Below are 11700 nucleotides of genomic sequence, written 5' to 3'. Positions count from 1 at the left end.
GGTCTGACACTTTTATATATATCTTAAATTAAAGCTAATGTAATGTACTTTAATTTGAAAAAAAAAATTTGACCTCTGGACTCGTCTTCATGGTGAAAATGGCTAAGGAATGCTATTTTTGTGTGAAAATTTTCAATTTTATAATTGACATTTTTTACTTTAAAGTGCTATAACTTTTTAAAAAATGTATGGATCAATACAATTTTTTCATGAGAAGTAGTATTTATATACATCTTTCATTGGATATANATTTAACTTTATAATGCTATAACTTATTGAAAAGTTTATGGATCCACACAATTTTTTTATGAGAAATAATATTTTTTAATAAACCCTTTTTCATTCGACATACTTTATCTTAATCGAGATATTAATAAGGAACCAGCAGATCAAGTAGCTTTTGGAATAAAACACCAATTTTTTTAAAATTAAACACTATCTAAAGATTTGCATCGAAGCGTTTATTTTTGATAGTGATTTTAATCACTGTCAGATATCATTATACTTGATCTAACTATGCCACGTCACCACTGTGCCGCGACCCCCCCTGTGCTGGGTTTTTTTTAAATAAAAGAACTAAAAATTCATTATTGAACAATGTTGAAAAAATTAAAAATTTAAAAAAAAATGAAATGTTATTTGCATCAAAAGTTAAAAAGTAGTCAAATAGATCTGTTCCATCTTACGATTTGGAATAAAAAAAAAAATTTGATTTCCAATAATTTATTAGGAAGTATTGGAAAAACTCCAGAAATAAAATTTTTAAGCCTTAATTTATGTAAGCCCCAAAATGAATATTAAAAAAAAACCAGTTTTAAAAAAACTTTAAGTTTATAAAAAAATGTATGAACATTTTTTAGTTTTATAGAATCAATGTTTAAAATTTCCCTTCTTATTGAATTGATTTTAAGGATATTAAAAATGAAAATGAAATCAAAAATTTTACATCCACGGCATTACAAAACCAAAGAAGAATGATGACAGATCCATTTGAAGTGGTTTTACGTAATATGGGTATGGGTTTGAGAGATACAAGAGAAAGAAGGGAAAACGAAAGTGAAGACAGACCAGAACAGTTTTATACATGCAGACCTAGTTAAAGTAAGTTATGCTAAATTTTTCTTTTATTATATGCACAATATATAATGACATTTTTTTATACAATCATTTAAAAATTAGCTCTTATTTGCTATAATTGTTTCTTTCACTTTTTCTAGCTTTAATTCGATTTCGCTTACTTGAGGCAATAACATACTACCAATCTAAAAAATATGTAAAATTATTTTATATTTGTAAACATATAAAATTTAATGAAAATAATTATATATATTAAAAAAAAATACAATATCATATTTAAAGTTAAATACATTGTTTTACCAACTAAAATATCTTTTATACAGTGTGCAGTAAGTCAGGATATAGATTGTCATTGTTTGTAACAATTTTTTTACTTGCTGAACAATGTATAATCTAGGTTAATAAATTTTGGATTTAATATCCATTAGCAATTAGGAAGTTGTGTTTAATAGAATGGTATAGCTAACAACTCTTATATTTTTTTAAACAGTTCTTACATTCTTAGACTATGTCAAAAGTATGCTTTTTATTACTTATAATTAATAAGAAAAAAATATAAATGAAACTTATTATTTTTTAAAATTTTAAAATATCCATTTTTTAGCACTTTTCTTATAATAAAATTTTGGATGAGTAATTATTGAGTTATAAGTATTTAATGCATAAAATGTACAGGTGGAGTATGCATTATAAATATACACCAATGATAACTATATCCATCTTTTTTAGTAATTTTTTCAATTTTATAAAGTAATTGCAAAAGGAAAACAAATTATTAATTTAATAGAAATTATTAATCTCTATTTATAATTTCCAATACCAGCATAATGGTATAATGCAGTAATTTTATTTAACATTTAAAAATAGATTTGATAATCAATTGCTGCTATCTTGGGTATTGGTTAAACTTGGGATAGTTAAATATCTACTGTCATTTAATCGGTATAAATTATAGCTTTAGTAAAATGTTTACCAGTATTTTTAAAAAACACAAATTATCTGTTAACAAAATTAAGTAATGAAATCTATATAATATTTAACTGTCCCACCAAATATTTTATTAAACATATACAACAATCTTGACATCAGAATTTCCATCAAGCTGAAATGATTCCTATATCTAAACTGAATAAGGACAAATTTAAACCCTAAAATCACTGCCTAATATCTTAATTACGTCACAATTAGTAAAATGCTCAAAAAAAAGTTAACACAAGAATCAGTTCTTAAAAACTACCTCTTAGTAATAGAACAATGTGGCTTTAGAAAATATTGTACAACTGTAATCCTTTAAACTGCTTACATAATGAAATACATTGCGCATTTAAAAATAAACAAGACGTAACAGCATTATCTCTTGATTTAGAAAAATGTTATGATATGGTATGGAGCAGACATATATTATTAAATGTAATCATAATATATTCAAATGTTGTTATTGTTATTATTATTAGTATCAGTCTTTTACTTTCAATCTTAAAATTATTTGATATTTTCTTTAATTTAGTAATAGATGTTCAAAGTTTCTTTATCTGTTTTTATTACTTTTTAAATATACTTGTTTTACTGATTATAGACACTTTACTTTAAAGTAATTTTAGACAAAAAACTTTCTTGGAATCCCATACAAAAAATAGTTTTTAAAAATAGTAAGGCTAATTTAAACATCATCGAGGTATTATCCAACACTAATTGGGAAGTCAACAGAAATATATTACAAAGAAAACAAAAACATTCATATCACCTGAAATAGAATATTGTTCAATAATATTCAGTTAGGCCAATCGTGAAATGTTGAAACAATTGGAATTACTACATAACCTAAATCTCTGACTAGTGTCGGGATCTTTTCAAACTAGCCAACAGGCAGCAAATACTACTACTACTTCCACCTATAGAGGAGCTACATATAAATTACCAAATAAATAAAACGGGAAAATTGATCTTCATTCAACAATAGTGTATGAACTACAAATGAAGAACAAAAAGAAAATATTTTACAAATAGTAAGTGATATTATGTTATAATAATATCTCATTTTATTGTCTAAGGTATGATTAAGTTTAATCTTTTTCACTTACAGTGACATCTCAATCGACATAATTTAGTATTAGTCAAGTATTAATCTAAAAGAATTATAATAATAAAATAAATTATTTCCATAACCAAAAATGTAATGTAGACTTTGAGTTAGCCACTAAATATCGCAAATTATAAACCTAATATCTAAAGTAAAAAAATCGAACTGCAAAATTTGCCTAGTTACTCTCACAATCAAATAATAGGAGAATGCATGGAGTATTAACAAAAACATGCAGAGTATGACAACCCAACTAACATCATAGAAGCACTTGTAGATAACTTACAAAGCACAAACAAAATAATAATATTATCAGAACATCAACTTAACTAAAGTATTGTAAAAAGTTAAGAAAATATTACTGTAAACATTTAAAACATTGTAACTGTATGTGGATGAGCTAATTGGTCACATGTACACAGGGTGATTATTTTATCATAAACCACTCAATTTCTAACAATAAAAATAATTTAAACATTTTTTTATTTGATTATCTTTAGTTACAAATTATTCTTGAATTATGAACTATTTAATAATTTTTAAGTTCATCCTCTATGCCTTGTAAAGGTGTCAACTTTGTTTTTTTAAATGGGAATATATGTTTTGAATTTAATTTTAGTTAAATTGATTTAAATTTAATTGTAAATGGCATTTGAATTTTTAGAATTAATATATATGTATAATACACAAAGGTTACATATATAGATAACTAATTGGTTTCTTATAACGTCAATATTCGCAGAATTTATTATCAATGGTAGTAAGACACATTGTTGTGAGTTTATAAATACACTAACTGGCAACACAGAAAGTGAATTTATTGATAGTCATAACTGACAATAAACAATCTGTGACTGTAATATGTTAGTTATTTTCTTAATTAGATCATTATTTATTAAATAAGCTAGTTAATTATATGAATTGTCATTCGAAATATTAAAGTTGACATCTTTATATAAGGTATAAGGGATGAACATAATTTTTTTTTATAATAAATACATTGAGATAAATATTGAACTAAAGGACACTAATAAAAAAATTAATATTATTTTTATTTTTCGATTAATTAAGATATTTATGATAAGTGAATCACTCTGTATATATATCTAGAAAACAAATTGTAATGTATGCTAATGATTATGTAATAGATAATTAATACTTAAATTAAAAATTTATGGTCATAAAAATCATGTATAAGTACCACTCTGGAGTTATAAAAATATATAAAATAACTTATCATGATTATACTCACAGAAAGTAATAAAAAATTAACATCTAATGATAATTGACATCTGATTTTATCATCATCTAAATTAACTTTATAGTTAGGATCTCTTATCTTTTTCAACTTCCTCAAACTTTCTTCAGTTTTTTTAATAGCTTTCATTACATCATCTATGTAAGCTATATATCTTCAAAAACCATAATTATTTCATTCTAAAGTGATTATTTTATAATTACATCTTATCAAAATACTTACTTAATAACTACATATTCTAATACTTGTTTTTTACAATTTTTATCTTGTAATATTTTTAATGTAATAACAATAGATTTCATATAACTACATGGCTCTGTTGGATATTCCCTATTAGTATGTCTAAATAAACGAGGTACATCTGTAACCCTTATAACGTATGACATAGCTTCATCAATTACCAACTGAACTTTAAATTTACATACATTGTTAATCAATGAATTTAAATTAACTTCTGTAATACAACCTTAAAAGAAATACCAAGGGAGATATATTAATAAAAACTAAATTGTATTAATATTTTATAATATCCAAAAATATTATGCCATTTGTATTTAAGAGTAAAATATAACAAAACAAATTTTAGTATATTTGAGCTTTAATGCACAGCTAGGAAGATATTGGGTTTCAATATCATGTTTTTTGGTGTCTATTTATATAGTATTATGTGCACAAACACAAAAAACAAAATACTATGCTCCTAATGAACTAATTTTGCTCAATAACATGTCAAAAAATCATAAATTGTATCTAATTGAAGCTATTAATGATATAATTTGCAAAAATTTTACTGCCTGCTATAATAAATGAAAATTTCTCAAATAATTAAAACTGTTAAAAACTATTCCTTTTGATACTTTAATATTAAAACAACATCAAACATATGCTTACTCTTCAGCTGTTCCAAAATGTTATTAGATATTTTTATTTCTAATAATTCCTGTAGCATACTATAAATATCATTCAATTTAAAATAGAAAGTTTTTAAATCTTCTTCAAGATACTCAAGAAATTTAATGCGAGTGCTGAATTCTTTAATTTCTTTTTTTGAATTGATTATAGAATCATTAGCCCAAGTTTGGTATCGTGAAATTATGTGTAAAATTAATTTTATGAATCTGAAAAAAAAAAACATAAAAACAAATAATTTTTCACTTAATAATACTAATTGTTTTTAAATTTAATTGATTTATTGATAATGCCTATATCATATTAATTCTTTTTCTTTTCTATTTTTTACAATGTTTCAAAAAATCGCCCTTCTTTAAATTAACATTGAATTAAAGCTAAACAACATACTTTAAAATTCAATAAGTAAAACTATTTGAAATCTCTTTTTGTAGGAGTTATTAGGCATTAAATGCAAAAATCATAATTTTTAGTAAAAATAGCTAGTTAGGAAGTGTTTTATATTGCAACAGAATATCTTTATCATTTAAAACTACATAAAATTTAATGTTTTCTTGTGTACTAAACAGTTATTAAAAAAATTACTTTCTGCCGATTTATCATATATGAGTAATAAGTTCCTAAAAACGATAATCGTGTATTTTTTGGTGGATATGATAAACTCTGCTTTAACTATTTGAATAATACATGTATCAAAAGTATAATTACTTGGGGCTAAGATCAATTATAAAAATATTTTGATCCAAACATGAACACATACAGTCCCATACTGTTTCAGTGACTTTTAGTTTGAAAAAATTATTTTTACACAACTCAAAACTATAGTTACACATTGCATTTTCTATGGTACAACCAATTTCTTGAAAACTATAACAAAAAAATCAATTTTTACATGTTACAAATACAAAAATCAGGAGAATACAAGAATAAATCATTAACAGAACAAGCTACATTAAGGAATTGATGTTTTTCAATTAACACTACATAGTTTCAAGAATAAAATTCAATATTTATGCTATTATATTACATAAATAAAGTGTTCCACCAGATTTTGACATATTGAACAACTTTTGTTCTAGTAAATATTTTTTTAATTTTACAGTTTTTACTTAAAGTATTTTAGATATTTTGTAAAAGATAAAATTGCTATTAAAACACAAATGTACAACAAAGTAATAGAATATCATTATTATATTAAATTATATATATCAAGTTCTACACTTCTAACATAAAAAATTATTACCTTAATTTAAGACGAGGTTGAACCCAACCCTTTGCTTTTCTTATAATTACATAAATAAGTGGAGTTGGGGAAATTCTAATCAGTAATTAAAATTTTTACTTAAGAATATTGGATTTTTGACTAACTATGATTTAGTCATAATATCCAATCAATAATCTTGCAGAAATATTTATCACTTATAACTTTTGATACAATTAAAATTTTGTTATAATATTTTTTCAAACAATTTATTTCTGACCAAAAATATGACTTTTTTAATTATTTCTTTTTAATAATAAAAATTGTTTTTTATTTTTTCTAAACTTTCATAATAACCATTTTCTTACAAAAAATAATGATAAATCCATGACAACTTTAAGATAAATACTTATTGAGTTACATGTATTTTAATACATAAAATGGGTATGTAACAGATGAAATGCTCAAACACCAGCATAAAGTGTACCCACTCATGGAAGAGTTTCCACTAGATTTATTAAGTTTTTTCAACATGTATTGATTATTGTAATGATTATGTCAATTATAAGTGATACAATAAATAATATTTAAGTATTTTTGAATCCGAATAACCTTTTTTTATCGATATAATAATTAATAATTACAAAAGCATTAATAAAAAAAAAGTGATAGTAACTATGTATTACTGACTAAACTAGCTAAGCTATCTAGTTATGAATTACAAATAAATTTCTTAATTAAAAAATTGAAGTAACTATAATCTTACCAATACTGGTAATAAATTGGTAAATTCCAACATTTTTTAAATTCATCCCAAGTTTGAGTTGAACACAATGATTGAGATTCACACTGAGTTACAGACAAATCAATTAAGTTTTTCATAAAATCATCAAATGTTATTTTGTAATTCTATAGTAAAATTAATAAAATAAAATCATATTTTATGTTTGTTAGTAAATACAATATGCAAACTTACTTCTATAAACACATTTGGCTCTTTATAATTATAAATGCTTTTTAAATTATTCTGTAAGTGATCATTAATTACAGGCCAATAACTTTTCAAAACAAAATCAAACTTGCAGGAATTAGAACTTCTAAATTTTTTAAGTCCTTATAGTATTTATTAATCAATTAAACATAATGATATACACCGTTTACAGGTTAGTAGGCATAAACGACATTTTACTAACAATTTTCAGATTCAGTTGATTTGAATTACCCATAAGTTATTTCTATGTCTTAAGACAAAAAATTTGTTTATAAAAATGTTGTTTACGCCAATTAGCCAGCAAACAGTTGATATTTAAAATGCTTAATGGTGTAAACTTCAATAATATAATAATATATAAAATTTAGTTTATTTATTAAAATAAAAGAATAAATCTCAACTATTATATTTGAATGCCGAAATAGAACACTGTAAGAAACTCCCCATTAGTGTATAAGAAAATTTTTGAAACTAACCTCATAACATAATGAAAACCTTAAAATTTACCAAATTAATACAAATTAAAAACAAAATTTAATGTTAACATTATAGATGACCTCAACAGAAATCTTTGTAACAATAAAATATTTTTTTTTAACTAAGTGTGGAGTAATCATGTATAAATGGTAATTTCTAGTCAACATGCGGTAAAAAATTTAAATAAACTAAGAAAACAAATCACAATAAAATATACATTAAATTAATCAATGAGAAAAATGTTGATAAAAATTATTATTGATAATTGCAATAAATTTGTAATTTTTAGTATTACGTAAAAATGTTTAAATGATATTTGCAAAGCATTAATTCTTTATAAATGTTTAAGTATTTTTTTTTATATCATTATTGTAAAATAATATATAGAACAGGTTTTACTTTAAAAATTATCATGAGAATTGAAATAATGACGAAATTAGAAACTATCCAGGTATTTAAATCTAAATGGATATTAAATAAAAAAATAAATTATGAAATATTGACAATTTCTAAAATATTCATTTAATATAATATCGTTAAGATTGTAATTGTCACAAAAAAAATTTACATCTTATAAAACCCTTGTAATTAATTTTTATTACAAAAATTTATTACTACGATTATATATTTATGAAATTGAAGAAAACATCACTAGGCATTTTTATTATTAATATATTAAACTCACAATAAATTTTTTTCGGCTGCTGCATCAAGAAGATGTTTTAGATCGAATGTAAGAAATTCAAAACATTTTTTAAATAATCCTTTTAAGCCATCTTTACAATTTAGTAAATAATTTTCATTTAAAAATGTTGACATTTCTGGTGCAACAACTTTCTCACGACATACATCTTCAGCCGATTTAATTCTTCCCAAAGATAAGTAAAGTTCTAGAAAACGCTTTACTGCTTTTGAATTTGTTTTTAGTGAAGCAACAAACATATTATTTAAATGATTCATCATCAAATCATTAATTATTGACTGTTTCTAGAAAATGATAAATATTTATATTATTAAGCAATAAAATTATTAAATAAGTATTGTGCCTATAAACATTATACATTGTCTTTACTATAATATACTATACTAGTTGAAGTGTGTACAACAGGCTGTAGTGAAATACAAAGATCATATTTAGCTTAAAATTAATCAAGATGAACTACTCAAAATAAAATTCAATACATTTTTATTTTCATATATTTAAATATTGTTTGCTCATAATTCATCATATTTTAGACAATATTACTTATAGTTAATTCTACTAAATAAAAATTTTAAATAATGAAATTAATTACAAATTAAAATAGGAATTTTTACCTTTAAATGTATTGATTTAATGATTTTATTAGATTTAGCCATATTAGACATAAGTTGATTATATTCTGCAACAATTCTTGTTAAAGCAATAGTATCACAATCATTTTGATTCAATAAATTCTCTAGTTTTTCCAATGAGTTTTGAACTTTTACAATAGCATAATAAGCTTGTTTATCATCAAATAATTGTTTATTAAGTTGTATTTCACTATCCAACATACGTAATGTATCTTCTAAATTTTTTTTAGCTAGCTAAGTAACATATTTTTAATTATAAATCTATAAAAGAAGTTATTGTAAAAATAGCATACAATAATTGAGTAATTAATTGCGTGTAATCCAGGTTTTAAGGTAGCTAATTGTTGATCAATACCAATCAAACCTTTTGATAAATGAAAATATTTATCACAGTCATCATTTAATGAGTTAATCATTTGGTTACGCAGATCTTTCAGGAAAATACCCATTTCTACTCGCATGTTTTCTAATGACATTTTGTTACGATTTTCTGTAAGAAATTCATCCACAGAAAATGATTCCTACAAATACATAATTCATCACCACCAAATTATCATTTTTATAAAAAAAATTACTAAAGAATTTATTTTAAAACAATATTAAATCCTCTTACCTTAGAAAATGTTTGCATATCAAATACATTGGATATTTTTTCGTTTTCCATCTCAATTAAAAAATAAAAAATTTTCCTTATATTAAGGAAAATAGAAATAAATATTATGTCTCTTAAATAGATAAAAGGAAACTCTAATTAAAAAGTACAAACATAAAGTGAGTTTTTTTCAACAGTTTAATTTACACAAAAAATGCAATTATTGTAACATTTAAAAATATTTGAAAAAATTTAATAATAAAATGTATTTTTTAAGATAAAGAACTATAACTATTTTATTTGATTAAGCTAATAAAATTTATTGAAAATAATCAATTTTTCTTATAATAGAAAAATATATCAAATAATATTACTTAAAAAATCACGATAATTAAAAAAATGAAAAATTTTTTTTGGTATTATCAATAAGTAACAATGTTTGTCAATGATAAATAGTTGATAAGGCTGTTTTAGAAGCTAATAGCCATAAAAGGAAAACAACAAAGATATCGAAAATCGATAAGGTACCAATGGAGAGCATATAAGCCAGGAAAATACTTATCTAACTATAACTTTGGCAGCTATTACACATAAAAGATAAGTGGTCAGGACAAATATATTTTTTTTAATGGATAGTATGTAACATAAGCTTTAATTTAACTTATGTTTAAAGGCTGTGGCTAAATTGGAAAAACTAGGAGAGGGGACTGTAGTTCCAAAAAAATGAGGAGCGTACTCAGCCACACCAAATTGTCTGCTCTCAAAGGCTAAAAATGATACTGATCATAAGCTTATATACTTACTCAGTAGAAAAAAATTATCCCAATAAAGAAATATATTAGTACTTACCTACAATTTTTGTTATTTTATTAAAAATCAAATGGAAATGAATATTATACAAAATATCACTAAACTTTCAAATCAAAACTTTAATTTATTACAAAAATAGTCTTTTTAAACTTAAAATATTATACTACAGAATCAAGTTGAAAAAAAAAATATTTACAGTAACCGATTTAGGTAGATATATACATATAAAAATATAAAATGACAAATATAGTAATATATAATTTATCAAGTATTCTACAGACTAAAAATATTTCAACTATCGTGGTAAGTTCTATTATATAACAAATGTTCATATCATCTTAAACTTGTATTTCTATCACTTTATAACCCTTAATATAATAAGTCTTTTAGTTCCATGAGTAGTCATAAATTAATGTCATCCGTGTGACTTACAACAAAAAAATCACTTGAGCAAGTACGGTACATAATTCTTCAAAATTAAAACTCGTGCTCAAAATAATGCGGATCAAATGACACTTACAGGATTTGACGGGCGCTTCCTAAATGCCTCCAAAATGCGGTGTTGATGGTGGTATAAAAATCAATTGTATGCCTTCATTAAGCAGTTCATCATGCAAAGTTCTGCCAGACCTTTGTTTTGCATAATATTTTATTATTTCACGTCTAGTTCCCACGAAATTGGTGGCATTATCAGACCAAATATGTGATGGTAAACCACATCGTGAAATGAAATGTCTTAAACAAGCCATGAAGGCATCTGCACTAAGACCGCTGACGAGGTTTGAGGTTTACCGCTGTAGTAGATAGACAAACAAACACACTAACATAAGTCTTGATTAATGTGCTCTTACGTATTCTAACCTTAATCATAATAGGACCTGCGAAGTCTATTCCGGTGTGCGTAAACGGCCGATTTGCGAACACTCGCGCAGCTGGTAACTGCACATTAATGGTTGGATTGGAATGAGCT

The 11700-nt window shown here is 23.6% G+C and overlaps 2 protein-coding genes across 4 annotated transcripts in view; one reads left to right on the top strand and one right to left on the bottom strand.

Moving 5' to 3' along the window:
• LOC126904000 (WD and tetratricopeptide repeats protein 1-like) overlaps positions 1-1366 on the top strand; it is an 8980-nt gene extending 7614 nt beyond the window's left edge. For all 3 annotated transcript variants that reach the window (XM_050682620.1, XM_050682629.1, XM_050682636.1), the window contains exons 12-13: positions 912-1101; positions 1218-1366. In XM_050682620.1, the coding sequence (XP_050538577.1) occupies positions 912-1100 (189 nt within the window). In that variant the 3' untranslated portion in view covers position 1101; positions 1218-1366. The remainder of the gene's footprint in view (positions 1-911; positions 1102-1217) is intronic.
• LOC126904023 (conserved oligomeric Golgi complex subunit 2) lies at positions 1107-10207 on the bottom strand. The gene is made up of 11 exons (XM_050682658.1): positions 9942-10207; positions 9622-9849; positions 9311-9562; positions 8679-8980; positions 7502-7622; positions 7292-7434; positions 6033-6191; positions 5307-5533; positions 4638-4881; positions 4410-4569; positions 1107-1262 (listed from the first exon to the last, which is right to left on the bottom strand). Exons 1-11 carry the CDS (start codon positions 9990-9992, stop codon positions 1176-1178), a joined length of 1974 nt encoding a protein of 657 aa, XP_050538615.1. The 5' UTR covers positions 9993-10207; the 3' UTR covers positions 1107-1175.
• Positions 10208-11700: the final 1493 nt, after the last annotated feature.

The sequence above is a fragment of the Daktulosphaira vitifoliae genome, unplaced genomic scaffold (assembly GCF_025091365.1).
Source record: "Daktulosphaira vitifoliae isolate Bord-2020 unplaced genomic scaffold, ASM2509136v1 Scaffold_1, whole genome shotgun sequence".
In the NCBI taxonomy this organism is placed as follows: domain Eukaryota; kingdom Metazoa; phylum Arthropoda; class Insecta; order Hemiptera; family Phylloxeridae; genus Daktulosphaira; species Daktulosphaira vitifoliae.
The sequence above is the reverse complement of the archived record's forward strand: the minus strand, read 5'-3'. Positions and strand labels throughout refer to the sequence as shown.